Source organism: Schistocerca gregaria, chromosome 1 (genome assembly GCF_023897955.1).
Source record: "Schistocerca gregaria isolate iqSchGreg1 chromosome 1, iqSchGreg1.2, whole genome shotgun sequence".
Lineage (NCBI taxonomy): Eukaryota > Metazoa > Arthropoda > Insecta > Orthoptera > Acrididae > Schistocerca > Schistocerca gregaria.
In genome coordinates, this window is record NC_064920.1 from 463,354,774 (window position 1) to 463,376,644 (window position 21,871).

At 38.4% G+C, this 21,871-nt stretch overlaps 1 protein-coding gene and 1 long non-coding RNA gene across 8 annotated transcripts in view; one reads left to right on the plus strand and one right to left on the minus strand.

Moving 5' to 3' along the window:
• LOC126352618 (uncharacterized) overlaps positions 1-15,745 on the minus strand; it is a 133,343-nt gene extending 117,598 nt beyond the window's left edge. Inside the window, exons 1-6 of one of the 5 annotated variants that reach the window (XR_007565190.1) lie at positions 15,624-15,744; positions 15,092-15,201; positions 14,810-14,891; positions 14,564-14,642; positions 13,025-13,152; positions 3,501-12,534 (exon numbers count right to left, since the gene is read on the minus strand). This is a non-coding gene — a long non-coding RNA (uncharacterized LOC126352618). Of the gene's footprint in view, positions 1-3,500; positions 15,202-15,623 lie in introns of all 5 variants that reach the window. The other 4 variants (XR_007565193.1, XR_007565191.1, XR_007565192.1 and 1 more) reach the window with 4 other exon arrangements.
• Positions 15,746-15,967: 222 nt separating this feature from the next.
• The window catches only part of LOC126352582 (pleckstrin homology domain-containing family D member 1-like), a 184,620-nt gene continuing 178,716 nt past the window's right edge, over positions 15,968-21,871 (plus strand). The window contains exons 1-2 of one of the 3 annotated variants that reach the window (XM_050002700.1): positions 16,093-16,177; positions 16,693-16,853. Coding sequence is in view for 2 of the 3 variants with exons in the window: in XM_050002698.1 (XP_049858655.1) it covers positions 16,074-16,177 (104 nt within the window). In the remaining variant the exon portion in view is untranslated. Of the gene's footprint in view, positions 16,178-16,692; positions 16,854-17,378; positions 17,411-21,871 lie in introns of those variants that run through there. The other 2 variants (XM_050002698.1, XM_050002699.1) reach the window with 2 other exon arrangements.

Here is a 21,871-nt window from a genome sequence, read left to right on the forward strand (position 1 = left end):
TTTGGCACTCTTAGCGAGTGTCACAACCAACCATGTATTATCCACTGCCTTTACAAAACATAATTACATACTGTGCCTGTTGTGACTCACACGCAGAGCCTCAAAAGTGTGCAATATACAATCACCAGGCTACGTAAGTTATTTGGCTAACCTGCAATCAGAAAATGCCACACGCTGTAACAAGGGCAGACTACTTCTAACTCCACCCAATCACATGACTTGGCTGTAACCAGAAGATATGTGGATGCACACATTAATGACTGAGTAAGCTTACTACAAAGCAGGTGCCATCCTATCGCACGTCCTTCGCCTGCCGTCTCACGTTCCGACATGCACAAAACATAATCCTGCTTGCTCCTGCAACACACCTCACACAAACACCCACACCCACCCTGCTGCATCTGCATAGCAAGGAGTCACTATATCCAACCAAATCATTTTAATGATATAAATCTAGCATTTTTGAGCATTACCTATAGCAGTTGCACAATAACATCAAATTGGCATAACAAATTTATACAGGCTTACATGTTCGCTGGGAGACAATCCACCCACGGATGCAGTTAATTCTGGCAATCAAGGGCTAATTCTCTTACAGCATCTGCAATTAGAAAATCATGAAACGCTCTCACCTGCCACAGCAATCTGTGACAGGTCCAAACACCCCTAAGAACAGAAAAACCACAACCAGTCCTCACTGGCGATTCCAAAACTAAAAATCACAATAAATATATTAACTTATATTGTTACCTCTGTCCAGTTATATGCACTGTACTAGTGGCGCTCTAAAAAATCTCGAACCTGCCTCAAGTCAAATGCCGCAATGGAACTTTGTTCCCATTTTTCCCTCATACCGCCAAATACATCCAACGTCGTACTCCGCAAAAATGTCAGGTTCACAGTTGCTCCTTGTACACACCTTTAGCTTCCTGATGACCCATTTACATGCTCACTAACATTGCTTTCAGGAGGGCTACTACTTGCATCCTTTACATCTATTAACACACTACAGCACATTCCTGCAACCAGAGAATTAATAGCCTGTCACCCCATGAACTAATGCTCACGGTGACAACACACATCTGCGACGTTGATTAAACACACAAAGCCACATACTCACAAAGTTGCCAATGTAACTCTTACCTCACGATTGGCTCTAAATCCCTCTACAATACTCCTCTTTCAAGTTGTCCAAAGTTGGTTACCCATTCCTAACAGGCCACAGTACACAACTCTTCACACACTACCTGCTCGAGAGGAACCAAACAGCTTATCCCACATTTAAATGCCCCCACGTCAACCAAGGGTAACTGTCTAGACTATTTATTACCTTACATCAAAGCAAGCAACTAGACTCACAAAAATAAGTGTTTTATTACTGTTGCAAAATTACAAACTGGATACCTCTTAGAGTCTCTCACTATGGGCAGAGTTCCTTGCGCCAATACCTGTTGAAGAGAAAACATGGACGCACCCCATCGCAGACAAATCAACAGTGCTCAATTTCACCAATCAATAAAGAAACTCCCCATAATTCAAAATTAGCTTCACAAATCATTTGGCACTCTTAGCGAGTGTCACAACCCACTATGTATTATCCACTGCCTTTACAAAACATAATTACATACTGTGCCTGTTGTGACTCCCACGCAGAGCCTCAAAAGTGTGCAATATACAATCACCAGGCTACTTAAGTTATTTGGCTAACCTGCAATCAGAAAATGCCACATATGCCATACGCTGTAACAAGGGCAGACTACTTCTAACTCCACCCAATCACATGACTTGGCTGTAACCAGAAGATATGTGGATGCACACATTAATGACTGAGTAAGCTTACTACAAAGCAGGTGCCATCCTATCGCACGTCCTTCGCCTGCCGTCTCACGTTCCGACATGCAGAAAACATAATCCTGCTTGCTCCTGCAACACACCTCACACAAACACCCACACCCACCCTGCTGCATCTGCATAGCAAGGAGTCACTATATCCAACCAAATCATTTTAATGATATAAATCTAGCATTTTTGAGCATTACCTATAGCAGTTGCACAATAACATCAAATTGGCATAACAAATTTATACAGGCTTACATGTTCGCTGGGAGACAATCCACCCACGGATGCAGTTAATTCTGGCAATCAAGGGCTAATTCTCTTACAGCATCTGCAATTAGAAAATCATGAAACGCTCTCACCTGCCACAGTAATCTGTGACAGGTCCAAACACCCCTAAGAACAGAAAAACCACAACCAGTCCTCACTGGCGATTCCAAAACTAAAAATCACAATAAATATATTAACTTTTATTGTTACCTCTGTCCAGTTATATGCACTGTACTAGTGGCGCTCTGAAAAATCTCGAACCTGCCTCAAGTCAAATGCCGCAATGGAACTTTGTTCCCATTTTTCCCTCATACCGCCAAATACATCCAACGTCGTACTCCGCAAAAATGTCAGGTTCACAGTTGCTCCTTGTACACACCTTTAGCTTCCTGATGACCCATTTACATGCTCACTAACATTGCTTTCAGGAGGGCTACTACTTGCATCCTTTACATCTATTAACACACTACAGCACATTCCTGCAACCAGAGAATTAATAGCCTGTCACCCCATGAACTAATGCTCACGGTGACAACACACATCTGCGACGTTGATTAAACACACAAAGCCACATACTCACAAAGTTGCCAATGTAACTCTTACCTCACGATTGGCTCTAAATCCCTCTACAATACTCCTCTTTCAAGTTGTCCAAAGTTGGTTACCCATTCCTAACAGGCCACAGTACACAACTCTTCACACACTACCTGCTCGAGAGGAACCAAACAGCTTATCCCACATTTAAATGCCCCCACGTCAACCAAGGGTAACTGTCTAGACTATTTATTACCTTACATCAAAGCAAGCAACTAGACTCACAAAAATAAGTGTTTTATTACTGTTGCAAAATTACAAACTGGATACCTCTTAGAGTCTCTCACTATGGGCAGAGTTCCTTGCGCCAATACCTGTTGAAGAGAAAACATGGACGCACCCCATCGCAGACAAATCAACAGTGCTCAATTTCACCAATCAATAAAGAAACTCCCCATAATTCAAAATTAGCTTCACAAATCATTTGGCACTCTTAGCGAGTGTCACAACCCACTATGTATTATCCACTGCCTTTACAAAACATAATTACATACTGTGCCTGTTGTGACTCCCACGCAGAGCCTCAAAAGTGTGCAATATACAATCACCAGGCTACTTAAGTTATTTGGCTAACCTGCAATCAGAAAATGCCACATATGCCATACGCTGTAACAAGGGCAGACTACTTCTAACTCCACCCAATCACATGACTTGGCTGTAACCAGAAGATATGTGGATGCACACATTAATGACTGAGTAAGCTTACTACAAAGCAGGTGCCATCCTATCGCACGTCCTTCGCCTGCCGTCTCACGTTCCGACATGCAGAAAACATAATCCTGCTTGCTCCTGCAACACACCTCACACAAACACCCACACCCACCCTGCTGCATCTGCATAGCAAGGAGTCACTATATCCAACCAAATCACTTTAATGATATAAATCTAGCAAGTTTGGAGCATTACCTATAGCAGTTGCACAATAACATCAAACTGGCATAACAAATTTATACAGGCTTACATGTTCCCTGGGAGACAATCGTTTTACGAAATGCAGTTAATCCTGGAAATCAAAGGCCAATTCTCTTACAGCATCTGCAATTAGAAAATCATGAAACGCTCTCACCTGCCACAGCAATCTGTGACAGGTCCAAACACCCCTAAGAACAGAAAAACCACAACCAGTCCTCACTGGCAATTCCAAAACTAAAAATCACAATGAATAAATAAACTTATATTGTTACCTCTGTCCGGTTATATGCACTGTACTAGTGGCGCTCTCAAAAAATCTCGAACCTGCCTCAAGTCAAATGCTGCAATGGAAGTTTGTTCACATTCTTCCCTCATACCGCCAAATACATCCAACGTCGTACTCCGCAAAAATGTCAGGTTCACAGTTGCTCCTTGTACACACCTTTAGCTTCCTGATGACCCATTTACATGCTCACTAACATTGCTTTCAGGAGGGCTACTACTTGCATCCTTTACATCTATTAACACACTACAGCATATTCCTGCAACCAGAGAATTAATAGCCTGTCACCGCATGAACTAATGCTCACGGTGACAACACACATCTGCGACGTTGATTAAACACACAAAGCCACATACTCACAAAGTTGCCAATGTAACTCTTACCTCACGATTGGCTCTAAATCCCTCTACAATACTCCTCTTTCAAGTTGTCCAAAGTTGGTTACCCATTCCTAACAGGCCACAGTACACAACTCTTCACACAGTACCTGCTCGAGAGGAACCAAACAGCTTATCCCACATTTAAATGTCCCCACGTCAACCAAGGGTAACTATCTAGACTATTACCTTACATCAAAGAAAGCAACTAGACTCTCAAAAATAAGTGTATTATTACTGTTGCAAACTTACAAACTGGATACCTCTTCAAGTCTCTCAGTATGGGCAGAGTTCCTTGTGCCAAATACCTGTTGAAGAGAAAACATGCACGCACCCCATCGCAGAGAAATGAACAGTGCTGTTGTCGGTACACACTGCTTTACTTCTGCAATATACATTATTGCTGTCTGTCATTAGATGATAATTTTACTGTGTGATGAAAGTTTCTGGCATTGTTTTCGCATTGTGGTAAGTAAACTTTAATACTGTTAATAAAAATAATTTGAATCTTAGTGGTTTTTGTCACTGTCATTCACATTTCTTTCTCTCTCTCTCTCTCTCTTTCCTTGTTTTTTTTTTTTTTTTTTTTTTTTAATCAAAATGCTTAAGAATCACCTGTATACAAAGGAATACAGTGTGAGGAGCATTAGAGCTGCTGTTTTCACTGCCTAGCAATCCTGAGGAGTCTGAAAATAGGCAGTGATAGCTAACGATGTTTAATTCTATTTAGACACTTTACAGGACTCTGATACGAATAACAGTGTAAATGGTTCCGAGGTGCTACAGAAGTTTTAACTTCTAGAGATGGTACCGTAAGTGCAGAAGAGCCATTGGCACAGGAGGAACTGTCTGTTAACACTGCCATCGTCAGAGGAGGAATTGTCAGATAACACTGCTGTTATCGAATTCCTTGAAGTGGGTAAATAACGAGAACCAGTTGTCAACCGCTCATTGACAAAATGGCACTGAGAAAGACTACTCTATTTATTGGCTTATTTACAGCTGAGATGCTAGAGCATGTGGTTCAGCAGACAAATCTCTATGCAGAGCAGGTCACTCGAAATCAGCAGTATGGCCATACCTTAAATGAGGTGATCAAAAGGACAAGCTTATCTGTTGTTGAACTATAGGCGTGGATTGGAGTGAATATCTTAATGGGTATCATGTTCCCAAGAGTGGTGCTTTGCCTGAGTTCAGAACCTACTTTATGTCAGTCTTATGTATCACAGCTTATGTCATGCTAACATTTCAGAAATGTTATGTGAAACTATTCGCATAAATGATAATACTCTGAGTCCTCTAAGAAAGCATCCAAACCGTAATAAACATTGTGACGTCAGACCCCTGATAATCTTTCTGAACACGATACGTAAGCCATATACTTCCACTACTCCTTGTCATCGCTGAAGCAGTACATGCCTTTGGAGCCAATCAAATAAGGATACAAATTGTAGCGTTTAGCAGATAGACAGGCTACGTCACAAAATTTGATATATACACAGGAAAATCAGACGATGGATCTACGAAAATTCTCTGTGAGAGCATGTAGTCATTAGCCTAACCAAAGACCTGAAACGTAGTTAACAATGCGGTAGCATTTGACAAGTTTTTCACCATTATGAATCTAATGCAAATGCTATTGAACAATGGCATCTATTGTACAGGCACAATCAGAGCTTATCAGAAAGGTCTGCCTCCAATGATGAAACACATGTACTATCTAAAGAGGAAGATTTCGATTTCAGTTCCAGTGTAAACATGGTATTGGAGCTATAAAATGGATGGACAACACACTTGTCACTATTCTGACAACTTTCGACAACCCTACACCACATTTGTCTCGAGGAAGAATAAGGTGGTACTGCCAGCAATATTACTTGTCCAAGAGTTATGGCAACATACAACAACTTAAACAGGATGTGTAGATCACTTTGGTTAACTTCAGGAACGTTGTGTAAGTGATCGAAGTTTTCATAAGCGGTGGCATTCACTTCCTACTAGATGTGGCGATTGTAAAAGCACTTATACTGTACAAAACTAATACAGAACAAGGAGGATATGGAGATCATCTGAACTTTTCCACTCATGAAACAGGTGACTTCACATTCCACTCAAAGGGAGGCTGCTAACCAAGAATACTACACCAACTGGCAAAAGAAGATCATATGCTTACTTTAGAAGAAACACACAAATGATGCTGAAAGTTTTATACAAAAAAAAAAGAAAAAAAGGGCGTTGGTCTGATGAATGCTATGGGTCTGGAGAAAATTATCTGTAAATTAGAAAAGATAGGGTCTTTTAGTGGGCAACCTGGTAGAGGGACAAAACGAACTGATTCGACATCAGTGGCCACAGCAATGTAAGAGGAGATGAGTAGTGGTGGTGTGCAAATGTGTAGTGCACTGAGAATTGTCCGAACATTGGACACGCCTATGAGCATGAAATCCTATGAAACATTCTTCTTTGCTATCCATTCAGAATTACGCATGTGCACAATTGTTCCCTGTTGACCTTTGCTTTAGAATTTCTTGCACGCATGGGAGTGGACAATGACTGGTTGTGGAAGATGATCTTGACAGACGAAGCTCACTTCCATCTGACAGGAAATGTCAGTACACAGAATTATCAAATATGGGCAATGGAAAATCCACACGCAAATCAACGAGTACCACTTCATCCTGAAAAGGTCACTGTATGGTGCTGGTTTATGGCATCATTTATCATAGGGCCATAGTTTTTTTTCTAAGCAGCTGCTGAAGCGCCATTTTGGAAGCGCTAGAATTATCAGCTGCCACTTCTCTACAGCCTGCCTATCACCTGATCTGAATCTGTGAGAGTTCTGGCTGTGGAGCTATCAGAAAGATGATGATGTGATGTGTTCCAATTGCAAACTCAGCTGCATTGAAGGCATGCATCGCAAAACACATTCTGAGCATGACCTCAGAAACACTGATCAGTTGTGCCAACAATCTGCTTCTCAATTTCAACTTGTTGCAGAAGACATTGGACAGTATATTGAACATGTTTTACACCAGTCACAAAGAAATTAATAATCTGATTTTACTCATGATTTCTATGCGGTTCCTGGCCTCTGGACAGTTAAAAACCGATTATTCCCATCTGACGTGACATGGCCTTGCTGTGGTGAATGGGCTTACGTAACTAACAGTACCACGCCTGTACAGTCATTGTTGTATGATTCATTTAACACTTGTAGATGACTACTATTAAATTATGATGCTTACAGCACTATCAATTGCTACATTTTATAACTATTTATTTGTCTTCTGTCATACATTTTCCTCATTCTCCATTGCAACTTGACATCATTCTGACCAGTTGTGTTTTTTCTACAGGGGTTTGAAAGTTTAACTAATTATAATTATCCTGTACATCATAAAAGATAGTGCAGATCGGACTACAACTGCTAGTGTACAGACCCACAACGCACTGAGGAAGAATGACATATGAAGCATACCCAACCATAAAAAAGGACCCCAGTAGTATCACATTATTAATGTCTGCCTAAACTACTGTACACTGGCGAAACCACGTTCAGAACACCAGGTAGAAGGGCTGGTGGTGCATGTAAACACTTTCAGAGCAGTTAAAGGGTTAAACTAATTAATGTTGCTATCAACCTTGATTTGACTATAAAAGATGAGAATTGCCCTCTACTTCCATGGGTACATAACTTTAGCACAGCCCATTTCACTCTATGTGTATGTTCTTTGAAGAGCAACGCAAAACAATGAACGCCCTTATAGGAAATATTTTATAATATAAATTTCTCTTAAGTTTAAAACACCTGTACTGTGAGGGAATATCCAATGTCACCAACAACTAAACAGATGTCCAAAGTATGTACATGTATAAACTAGAAATGTGTTTCAAATTTCGTCTACTGTAGAATAATTAATTACTTAGAATCCATCAAGACAGTACTCTATGTCTACTGGGAGGATGACTCATTTGGTGCCATTATACTTTATCAGATGTACCGCAACAACTTCAATTGTACAAAATAGTGCAATACTCACTGGCGCCTATCCCAGCACATACCGGTATTTTGCTAGCAAACATCTGTAATGAAGCAGTATTCATAGCAATGCACATCAGATAGCTCCATACATCAATTGTCATTTACTGAAAGAGATTTGAGTGGATTGAAACCAACTCTACACCTAGATCATTAAATCTTAGAACTACCTCTGCAGACAAGTTATATTGCATGTGATCAGTAACCTACCCTGCTGCAGACAAGTATGCAACCTATAACAGCGACTTAGGGAGGGAGAACTTTGCCTACTACACAAGACATTAGACCCACAGGCATTTCAGTTTCAAAGACACTTCTCATAAAATTATGTTAATGCTCTTGTGCAGTGTAATTTCTCTCACTGCCAGGCTTTTTGGATGTGTCAAAGACAGTTACATTCCACAGTAATTGGCAACACACCAACATGTGGCAGATTTAGCTGAAATTTCAATATAATTGTGATCTGCACCATTGTCTAAGGTTTACATTAGATGGCAAGGTAATGTAGTTACCAGTTGCAAACCCAACAAATGTGATTGTCAAATCTAGGCCACTCCAACTGATTTGTAACAGAGCAGGAATGTAAAGAATAGCCTATTTCTGCTAGCCACCAGGTGTATTGTACATTTTTTTAAATTTATCACAATGATTCTGTGTTTTTACTGAGGGCATAATCTGTGTGAGTGGTGGTGGGAGATTACCTTCATACTCCCGAGATAACATGCCTCCAAAGATGACACTGGAAACACCATTTTGAAGATGCAAACTTCACGAAAAAAAATTAAAATGCTGTTTTTTTATTTGAAAGGTTATTGCTTTATGATTACAATGGTAACAGTTTCATTGGTAAATGGTCAGTGAAAGCAATAAGACACCAGCATCTGAAGAATTTGCAACATCACACTGCAGAAGTGAAAGAGTGTACAGGCCGAAGAATTAAGTTTAGTGCTTCACCGTGATTTTGCTGAAAACTGATCTGCAACTTTCCTACAAGAAGTACAAGGGTATGACAAGGTTTCAATTTTTACAGGAGTGACATTTTCAACACAAGACAAGTCTTGCAGTTGTAAGCAATGACACAGGACAGGACAGCTAGTCTTGCTAACCATGCACAAAATTAAACTGCAAACAGGAGCAGAGAAGATCATTATTTTTGATAGGGTGCTCCCAGATTTTAAAAATTGTTACCAGATGTTTGCATTGAGTAAGTCACTGGTGGCAACTGACTGGGCATACAGTGCTACTGGTCACAGGAAGAGGCCTTTTCATGATGTAAGTGGCCTGCTGAATGCATGCTACAGAACAATCTTTTCCTGACCAAATACAGCTGTGATTAAGAATGCCGAGGATTTTTATGAGAGTCATGAAATCCTACACACCCACAGCCCTCATTCTTTTGTCCAAAGAGGAAATCGAAGAACACCGTCAGCAGAAGAAAGGTCCAAACTACTCATGTGAAAGGAACTGGGGGGGGGGGGGGGGACATTATTGGACATGGACAGGCTAACTCATATTGCACCCACTTCAAAGAGCAAGAAAAAAGAAATTTCATTCATTCAGCCAACACCAGGATAATATTCAAAATCTTAGGAGGAGGATGCTCGTGGTGCATGTGCATGACATGACTGGTAGATTGCAGAGATTATGGACACCAATTATGAACTAAACAAAATTGAAGTGAATTTTAAGCTACCACATGGACCAGTTGCTGGATATAGGCTTCCAGCTGAAGCACAGAAACACCGTCAGTGCTCACTTCCTGTTCACCATGTTTTGAAGATTATGAGTGCTTCAGTTCACATAGGTTCAACAACAAGGCATCAGTGTATATCAAAGGAAGATGCTGAAGCAATGGAACAACTTTATGGCTAATTTCAGTACAAAACTGAATCACAGAAGTTGTATAAATTGAAACGGTCTTTGGACCGTTCATACATTTTGGAACCACTTAAAAAATGAGGCTCTTACTCATCTCTCAAAATTAAAATTGTGTTAAATAAGGCTAGGTTTTGATTTTTATGAGCCTGTTATGTGATGATAAAACAGGTTTTAAGTATGACAAGAATTTCAATTTTTTGTAAAACCTGTTCAACCTAAAAGTGGAAGCTCTCCTATGGTACCAATCAACAGAAAGGAGGATGATGGAGGAATGAAGGAAGGAAGGAAGGAAGGAAGGAAGGAAGGAAGGAAGGAAGGAAGGAAGGAAAAGTTTTATGGATTGGCATTTACAAAAAAAATCCCATAATTTATAAAAGCTCCAAACACTGCAGTAAAAGAACTTAGAAGTCCAAATGGAGGATTTTTTAAAATTGTAAAGCAATTAACTTTCAAATAAAAACCAACAAAATATCTAGAACTGTAGCAGATATATGCCATTTTAAAATTTTCCAAAATTTACTTCTTCGTGGCACATGCAGCATCAGATTTGGAGGGCTTATCTCAGAGCAGATTTATTTTGGGAGGAAAAAAAAGTTCCTTATTTAGTCCATTTTAACATATGCTAAATTCAATAACATATGAGGAAGGCATGATTTTATCCTAGCCTGTCTGAATTGATATGGACTATGCCTAAGCAGATAAAGGTAGCAATAACTTCTCCAAATTCATTACAGGCTCTATACTATATGTCTTCACTCTCCCTCCCCCAATTTCAAACCAAATACAGACTCATTTCGAACACCAGTTTACTTACAAGCCTGCTTCAACCATGCAAACTATTACAAAGTTTGTAAAGCATTTGAATTTGCAGACAAATCAATCAAGAATTTGTATTAAGATCTCGCAGGATGATGACAGTTGCCAGTAGTATACAATCAAAAATTCTTTACAATTTAACATTATCTCCACCTTTTCCTTACCATAGAGAAATCTAATTCAAACAGTGCCACCACTTAAATGTCAAGCAGCGTTTCCCCAAATGTTATGTGGTTCATTACACTGACATTTTACATCACAATGGCTTCCAAGCAATCACTCAAGATCTCAGGAAGGATATCAAGCAAACAGGAGGGGCTGAACAGGTTATTGTATTCACCAAATACTATGAAAGGGGACTTACTAACCAGAGAAGTTCTCAATGCATTGGTTCAATTTTTGTGTACATTCTAAACGAGGTATGCCCATCAAAGTATATGCATGGTTTGGTAAATTTAATTTCTGTCTTAAGGAAGTTTTGTGAGTAAACACTTTAAAGTAATGACTAATGAGAATGTCACCAGTTAAACATCTGTACAACACAATTACTATACTCTCACAAAATGAACAGATTGCTAAAAACAATCTGATAGTCTGTTTTGTTGTATGACGTGCAAAAATGTAATAATTTGCAATGGGCACTAGCTCATCAAAAATATTGTTTTACAGCCTAATCTGATGGTTTTCAATTTTTCAGATACAAATAGTGCTTTGTTACTTATTCTTACATGGCACTTACCTCTTTCACAGCACACAACATAGGCAATCCTGGCTGTGTTTCACTGCCAGTGCACAATCTGCATTTATAGTGATCAAAGGAATGCTCATCACTTCTAAATTAAGGAACCATGACAACCAAAAACAAGTACAGATGTTGGCTTACTTCTATATAGCTCAATTTAGTCTGCCCCTCCCTCATAAAACACAGCAATGTTTTGTCCATGCAAAAAAGGGTAAGGCACTTGTACTTACTGACTGGATAGTAAAAAGGTGACACCTTATCTCCAACACACTAATGCCCAACTTACATGGAGCTAACCCTTTGTTCAGTGATTGGCACAGAGTACCACCTCAACTTGCAGTGTAATCAGATAGTGTACCACTAAGCACTAATGAAATACAGTGTATCTAAATCTTGGATGCTGCGTAAAAGAGCACCTTTTGTTTTGGATATTTGGCAGGAAGTCCAGACAAAATACTAGTACTGCTCATAGTTATTTAAGCATACATTTAATCCTTCCTCTGTATAGGCCCACCACTGTATGTTCACAAAGAAGATCTACAAGTTTAATTTTTTTGTGGATATCTATTAACTAAGTACGTTTAAGTGGTAATATTGTTCCAATTTGTAGCTCCATACATTTAATTTGTTGAAGCACACTAAAAAGTGTTCACACTATATGTACATTGACTTACCAAACATGTCAACAGCTGCAGGTCTGACAAAATAAGGTAGCGAAGACATCTTTTCTTTCAAATATTCAATGTTTCATTTTTACTTCTTTCCGTATTGTAGGGAAGAAAGTAACCTGTGTAAGGTAGAGAATACATCTAATTCTGATAACCCGATCACTATAAGTCAAACTTTTAAAAAGTTCATGCTCATTCAATATCAAGGAAGTGTTGGGTCAGTCTTACAACGCGTTACATGTGCTACGAGACATTCTTTTGCAAGATTTATGCACTAGAATTGACTCAAGAAATATTGCAAAGTGAATGCCTTTGCAAACAGAAGATACAATGGGTATATGTGAAGTCACCAAATGGATTAATTTCTTCATATGTTTACCATCTTGTCTCGCCAAAATTTTGCTCAAGATCCAACTACTCTCTGCAGTATATAGCAATGTTGATTCCAGATTTTCTGCAGACAGTTTATCGCACACAAATGACAACGGAGACTTCAAATATTATCCACTGCTTCCAGAATTTACTGTTCTCTGGCCATGAAATCAATAAAAATACTTTTATAAGTTCATACTGGATCATCAAAAAATGCAGCTTTATAATGTACTTTACCTTCACTGGATATTGCCTGCATCCAAGTAACTACTGCACTATCAACAGTTTTAGGGAGCTCCTCAACATCTTAAGCTGGGCCACGTAGATCAGTACTGCATAACATCTTGCTGCATGCTATACTGGTCCTAAATGCACATGAACAGCAATGAACAACAGTATATGCAGTTAACCTACTGTGAAACCTCAGCTGTTAACTAAACTGTCAGAAGAAAAATTTTAACCACAAACTAAATTAAAGAAAAAACATCTCCAAGTAGTCTACAAAATAGAAACTTTTAAACAAGGCACAAGACAGACTAAATGGCAAAAAATCCTCAAATGTATGTTCAGTGTTCCGAACAAATTCAGAAGTGGACTGCAAGGTCCCTAAACATGAGTAGCCAAGGTGGAGATGAGAATCTCACTTCTATCATGCACTGCACATGCTTACCAGTCTAGCACAGCAGTCACTTCATAACACATATTAAATTGTTAGGTTGTGAATGGTGACCAGGCACCAAACAGTAAAAGGCAAAAGTATTCAGATGTACTTATCTGCACAGATGTGCCCATCCAAGTTAGGGAGCTCCGATTCCGAGCATTGTGTGCAATAGTCTGTTCACTTGTTGAAAGTGGAATGCCTAAACAACACTACATTTAGCTCTTGTCAGCAACTAGACAGCAGCCAATAGTATTTGGGGGCTAGCCATACAGGCCAGTAACTGTAGCAGATAACCCAAACTCCTCCCCCCCCCCCCCCCAGACATGTTTTACATACAAACACAACACTTCATTTCCACTTACAGCAGACCAACTAAACTATTTGGACAAGCTAGTAATTATAAATAAAATGCATGGTATGAAACTGTTACAAATGTGTGAAGACTTGTACTGAGCAAGGAGAAAATCTTAGCTTCAGGTACAAAATGAAAAAGTTATACTACAATTCCCAATTTTCTGCTGGATCTCAGATACAGCACATTCATTGCATAAGAGGCACTTTTAGGAACAACAGATTTGCTTCTAATGAAAAGAAATTAAGGGTGGAAAAGCACCTATTCTATCAAAATGTCAACACGATACTGAACTGTGGAAACAAAATACCTAACAGAGCTGCTTATAGTGATGAGAACCCAAAGAATACACCTGACACCATTTAGCAACAAATGCTAAAAAACCAAATGGGTGATGTATACAGGAAAAAGAAAACAAAAACATATTGCACAATCTTGCACCAAAAAATAAACTAAACGCATTAGGTCACACTTCAAAATACTGATAGAATTTCTTACACCAACAACGACAATGCACGCAAGACGTCATATTACCACACCATTAAACTAATATGAAGTGAAAAACTTGGAGAGTCGCGACTTGATAAAACAATTCAAATTCACTTAGCGAGCAAAATGATAAAATCTAATAATCCAGTTACTTGAAAATATCAAATTGTCCATCGGCATCCTGTCATCTGTTTCTACCCACTGTTTAAGCAGAAAACAAAAATTTCGTTAAGTAGAATATAAAAAGGAATCAACATATGCAAAATCCTTGTACCTGATAATGAGTGCGCACGTACTTCTGACGAACCACCAGATATTTCAGGAGTCCAGTCTCCTTAAGCACTTCCAGACTCCTGCCAAATACAGCAAACGTGATACATTTGTTCGGCGGGTAAGAAAGTAGTAAAAAGACTTGGCAATATGATCTATATAAATCACGAAAACTACATGTACAAATGCAGTTTGTAAGGATGTCATAATACACTTAAATCATAGCGCTCTATATATAATGATCACTTACAAATACTACGTCACATTCTTCACAACGGCCGATGAGACGAAGTGGCATTCGAAACCCTTTAAGACTCCTTTCCCCATGACGTCTGTACATGAATACACACATTATACGAAGAGAGGAATCATAGGATCAAATAAAGAAGCAAAACAATATTTTTCATTTTATTTTACAACACAATGGAAAGTTACAATAGAACAAGCAATATTCGTGGAACGTAAAGACAATTCAGCACGAATCAAGAACAGTAATTCAACAGCATAAAATTACATCGAGAAATTTACAAACCAAAGCGTTGTTTCCAACTATCAGTTCTCTGGTACTATCAGTTCTCCCCCGCTGTCGCCCAAGTTCTCACATTCGCAGCCTCCAGACGCCATGACAGATTTCACGATGGACTGAAAAAAAAAAAAAAAAACTGCATGTTAATTTACACGCACAGCACACGAGGATTATCTTTAAAGCAATATGGTCTTTCGACTGATATGAAATTGTTAAAGCTTCCGTGATTTCCGCACGTATGACAGTCCCATTTTAACACGTCCACGTTTGGAGTGCTCCTTTCCATCCATTTAAACTTGCAACTTTTGGGCATCTAGTCCATGCCGTGCCTGCTGTTTCTACTACAGCCCTGTTTCTAGTCCCGCTAGCATGAATGATAAAATCGCTTGTTATCTTTGTTCTCCACCTTCAATGCTGCTCTTTCAAGTTAAGTAAAGAATTTCACAAACTCTTCTGTCTGACCACCCAGGTTTTTTTTTTCCATGTCTCTACTCTGTAACGCAATGCCTACCGCTACTTAGATAATATTTAGACGTACCTCATCTTCTCCATACCATCACAACGCAATTCCCGAACAGTACTGATTCGCAATTCTCTTCTGTCATACGTATACCTACACAATGGAATTCCCGTGACGTCATAATGCTGAATAATTCTCAAAATGTCTCCTTCCGCGTAGGACTGAAGAAATAGTTCTAGTGTATTTATTAACTTTCACAATATATAATCAGAAATTCCGCAGCGTGTTGCATATTTTTATAATAAAACAATTTTTTGTGGCTTAATTCACTAGAACAACTTGTTTATTTTCAGAGTGTAGAATATCTTATTGCATAGGAGAAAACTCCATCGGCGGATGCATACGATGTGTGTAGGAACGATGTTAACTTTCCGGTTATCGACTTCCGGGAACGGAGCGTAAAGTCTGTATACGTCAAATGATGTCATGAGCTGCAGAAAGTATGCTTTACGATGCGTATGATCGAAAATGATCGATGCTGATGAGCCGTTTAACATAGTAACCAAAGTACAGTTGAGTGGAATTTTGTTAAAAAAATCTTTTTCTCCCCATTCCAACAAATGGAACAAAAGGTAAAATGAAAGGAATACACGACACTGTTGAACTTGTTGCTGTGCGTGAAACAAGGTTTAAGTTTTTATAAAACAATGTAGGCCGCAGCTGACCTAAGTGGATTCTATTATACAATAGATGGGATATCTAATATGTATTTATTTAGCATACATTCCATCGTACAAACGATATTGGACTCGTCACAAATAGAAATAGGTTAACAATGCAGTACAGAACTGAATTGCATACAAAAATAAAACCGTAAATCTACGTTTTGCGAAAGATAAATCAGATTAAATTAATCATTATTACAGAGATAATTCATTTAACGTAAACTATAGATAATAGGCTAAAGTCCTTTAAACTGCAACATAATAAATACAGAACTTCTCACAGCAGTTAACATGATTGTACTCCCTCTTTTGTGGCGATTAATTTCCTGGTCTATTACAGAAATGAGATTACATTAAATCAACAGTAAATTTACCTTGTATTTCAAGATGATGTAAATTTTAATCATCATTAATAATTACAGGTAGACTAAAACGTTGGAGTTTTGAAGCAATACATCAACAAAAGGAGGATATCTCAAAACTTATAACAAACAAGCCAATTACATTTATTGTGATGATTAGTTTCCAATTTTTTTACCTTTATCTTCATAAAACTCATTTACTCAATAGCAACATTTTTCAAGTAAGTGTTTTTTTTTTAAGTCCTAATCTGAATTTTTATAATTGTTGAGGCGCGCCTTGGTTACAAGTACACGCCTGAATACGAATAGCGATAGACTTTCTAATTTCTGAAACAGTGGCCTGCAGTGAGCTTGTGCATTGCTGTTTGTAATTATTTGAACATTCCGGTTTTTGTAGGGTAAAAATTTATTTTAAATTAGATTTTGAGCTGGCCCAGAAAGATATCCCATATAAAGCAACAGAATGAAAGTATCCAGAGTATGACATTCTTGTCCCTCAGAAGTTCGAACATTTGCAATAATTCTCAAGGCAACATATCTAACTTGATTTTTCCAATTTAAAGCTTCATCCATGTGGAAACGCAAACTGCACGCTTACTATTTAACTATCATCCAATTCTAGAATAATCTCCACATCCCGAATTGTTTGTACAAATGGTAGGTAGTGTGTTTTCTTTGCATTCAGTGAATGCTTTTTTGCACAGAACCAAATCTCAGTACTTTTCAAGGTGTTGTTTCAAGTAATATGTAATGAGCGTTTAATGTCACTCACTAATAGGTTTGTATCAGTAGCAAATAATACAAGCTCGGCTTTATTAAGTGGTGAATGCTAATCATCACATAAATAAGAAACAGTAGTGGGGCCTAAGCTGCTTCCCTGTCGGACACCTATGGCTACTTCTTTTGCTTCTGAAACTAGCCTTATTTTTTGATTCAAGCTAACCGTGGTGAGCTCTACAACCTGAGATCTGTTCTTGAGATAAGATAGAAACCACATTTTTGTTGTTCCTGTAATACCTACTCTTCCAACTTATCAAGGAGGATTTCGTGACAGACAGTATCAACTGCTTTATTCATATCTAAATTAATTCCTATTCCACTTGTGTCATTTTCCAAATTTTTTAATAGTTTTTGGGATGTTGTCTGTGACTTCACTTTCTGTCCTGTGTTTTGCATGAAAATCATGTTGATTGCAATTCCAAAGTTTATTTTTGTTGAGGTAACTAGTGACTCTTAATTTCATTAGTTTCTCAAATGTTTTGGAGGAAGCAAGAGAGAAGTGATGTAGGATTGTAGTTTTCTATTTTATTTCTGGCTCCATTGTTAAAGAGTGGTATTGCTTTTGAGTCCTTTACCTGCTGAGGAAACAACACCTTCATGAAATGGTATATCTGCAATGTGAGCTATAGGTTTTACAGTCTGCACAGCAGCCATTATTATAACAGGTACTTCATCTGCACCTGCTGCCATTTTAGGCTTCAGGCTCCTAATCTTCCTAATTACTTCTTGTTCATTTGTTGCGGGAATGTTCATGTTACAGCCAGCCCATGGAGCCTCTACTTTTTTTTTTTGTTCTTTGAAATTTAGTGTGTGTGGTACATTTAAAAAGTGGTCATTAATGTAAGCTGTTACTTTATTTTTCTCTGTGTTGTGGGTTTCATTGTTTTTGAGTGTTATTTCTTCATTATCACGAATTCTTCCAGTTTCATTTTTTACTATTTTCCATATAGTTTTAGATTTCTAATCAGACTTCCTGATTAGACAGTCATTAAATAGTTGCTTTGCTTTTGCTGTTACCTTCCGGTATATTTTTCTGTATGTTTTTATATATTCTAGAAACTTTAGATCAGTGCAGTACGTCTTTTTGTTACAAATAGAAATTAGCAATTGTTCGTAACTTATGTACATGGTAGATTTATACATTTATTAATTTAGGGAAACCTGAAACACAATAGTGAATGAAAAATTTATAAGCTTTAAGTTACAACTGACATTCGAAATCCAGACACAATGTGTACATTTACATTTTACTTGTTCCAGCATTCAGCTGTGTGAAAAACTTTACCAGTGGCGTGAGATTTAAGATGACTTAACCAGATTTTTGCAGCTGTTGTACAATCTCCCTGAACATGTTACCTCAGTTCTCATTTGAGGTGCCTGAAATTCGTATGAGCATTTCGTACTGGGTTTTCCATTGGTTGCTATCAACCTTTTGCATGTCCTTTACCTCCGTACTTGAAAGTTAACGAGATATTGAATGAAAACTGGATTGTTTCGTATGTAGGAAGTTCAGTGAAACATTGGTTGGAATGAGCCCAACCATTTCATACTGAGGATAACGTATTTTGCAACGTTTGCTATTGTCCTCCTTTTCTCATAAATGCATTGCACTGCCACGAGACACAGAAATGGCCAATCTTATCAGAGCTTTTTAAAACTTCCTCTTGCTCATGGAAATATTATTTGCGTAGGGTATTTTAATAGGATAAATATTACATCTTAGGTTAAAAGGATACCTATAATTAAAAAACGGGAACAATAAATAAAATTGATCCAGTTCTTTCTTTTTGTGTCCCAATTAGTTTTACATAATTATTTTTCAACAAAGGTCCTTTCTTCCCTCTGAAACATCCCAGTGCATCAGTTACTTTATTAAGTTAAAATTTTATTACACATTTATTCGCAATTTAACAAATTCTTTTGTGATAAAGCTTTTTGGGTGTTCTGAAAGTAGTTGTTGCATATTTTTCGTTTTTAATCAAAGATATACTTGTAAATTTTGAATGCTGTGACTCTTAAGGGACAGTGGATGGAGCATATTTATGATTGTAGGCTTTGTAATAGATTATTTACCAGAATAAGACCATGTTCATAAAACAAATTTTTCAGTGAATTGGTATGCTGTGTGATCAAAAGTTCCTGGACACCTCGCTGAAAATAACTTAAAAGTTCATGGTGCCCTCCATTGGTAATGGTGTAATTCAATGTGGTGTTGGCCCACCCTTAGCCTTGATGACAGCTTCCACTCTTGCAGGTATACGTTCAAGCAGATGCTGGAAGATTTCTTGGGGAATGGCAGTCCATTCTTCACAGAGCGCTGCACCAAGGAGAGGTATCGATGTCGGTCAGTGAGGCCAGACACGACTCTGTGCAGGCCAGTTCATTACAGGGATGTTATTGTCGTGTAACCACTCCACCACAGGCTGTGCATTATGAACAGGTGCTTGACCGTGTTCAAAGATGTAATCGCCATCCCCAAATTGCTCTTCAATGGTGGGAAGCAAGAAGGAGCTTAAAGCATCAATGTACGCTTGTGTCATGACAGTGCCACAATAAACAACAAGGGGTGCAACCCCCCTCCATGAAAAACATGACCACACCATAACACCACTGCCTCTGAATTTCATTGTTGGCACTACACACGCTGGCAGATGACGTTCGCCAGGCATTTGCCATACCACACCCTGCCATCGGATTGTCGTGTTGTGTACTGTGATTCGTCATTCTACACAATGTTTTTCCACTGTTCAGTCATCCAATGTATACGCTTCTTACACCAAGCGAGATGTCGTTTGGCATTTACTGTCGTGACGTGTGGTGTATGAGCAGATTCTCGACCATGAAATCCAAGTTATTTCACCTCCCACCTAACTGTCATAGTACTTGCAGTGGATCCTGATGCAGTTTGAAATTTCTGTGTGATGATCTGGATGGATGCCTACCTATTGCACGTTACGACCCTCTTCAACTGTCGGCGGTCTCTGTCAGTCAATAAACGAGGTCGGCCTGTACGCCTTTGTGCTGTACATGTCCCTTCACATTTCCATTTCACTATCACATCGGAAACATTGGACCTAGGAATGTTTAGGTGTATGGAAATCTCGCATACAGACATATGACACAAGTGACACCCAATCGTCTGACCACATTCGAAGTCTGTGAGTTCTGCGGAGCACCCCATTCTGCTCTCTCATGATGTCTAATGAATACTGAAGTTGCTGATATGAAGTACCTGGGAGTATGTGGCAGCACACTGCACCTAATGTGAAAAACATATGTTTTTGGGGTTGTTTGGATACTTTTGACCACGTAATGTCTGTTCGGCTTGGTTAACCCTGAAAGAACTTCATTGGACTGGAATGTAATTTTTTCTGAGAGAGTTGCATTTTTCAAGTTAGCTTACCCATAATTTTAATGCTATTTATTTCTGCTGTGCAGTTTGTAACACTTATTTCATTAAGGGGAAAGTCAGATGTAAACATCACGTGTGTGTTACCAGTGGTATTAAGTGTCATTTAGATATTAATTTTGGCATATCAATAGTAAGCTTTCATCCTAGATTAGTGTACATGAGCACAGTTTATGCCCTGTGTTCATATAATGCATGGAAGTCCATACCAGAGCACTATTAGCCACGACTTTACCACTGTGTGTATGTATACACAGTAAATTTTCACTCTTATTTTTGTCACCATTATCTCAAAACTTTGCAGGAGGTAGCTTGCTATAAAACACGGGTTTTGTTGTTACCACCCATCTAGCCTCACTACAGCCCTTCCACATATTATTGTTTCTATCATAGTGCTATCATTTCTTAATTGTTTATTCTTATATCATCTTCTCATAAATATTTTGGGACTCATCTTAATCCTTTTACTTCTTTTTTGCCTTGTTCCATCTCATGTGCCTGTTTTTCTTATTTCTCATCTGCTCACTGTACCACCCCAAACTTTTCAGGTTTCTGAATCTTGTATGTTTTAAACAGTTCACTGTTGTTGATTTTCATTTTTCTCTTGTCCCATTGTATCGCTTTAGACCACAAGTACTTGTTCACTCTGTTACTTAATTTGTAAGCAGTTTTTTTATGTTTACTCTATATGACCAGGTAAATAAACTGTATGATTGTGAAATTAGCATTTGTGTGACATCCCATTTCCTGTAAAATTCATTTCTGCTGGGAACTATACATTTATTGTCTCTCTATCTGGTTGAAGATTAAAATTTTAATTATCACCATACAAATGTTCTTTATTGACCAGATGACAATACAAAGCTGCTGATTGGGATCCTTATTTTTTTTTTAATGCTTTATGTGCCTTTTGAGAGTAGTGTGATAAATATGATCTGGAAGCAGTAAATTAAGGGGCCCAAACTGTTAGTTGAAGGCTGTGGGAATATTACTTTACCATAGATGGAGGCTAGGTCTGGTGGTGGCTGTTCCTACTAGTGGTCAGCTGGT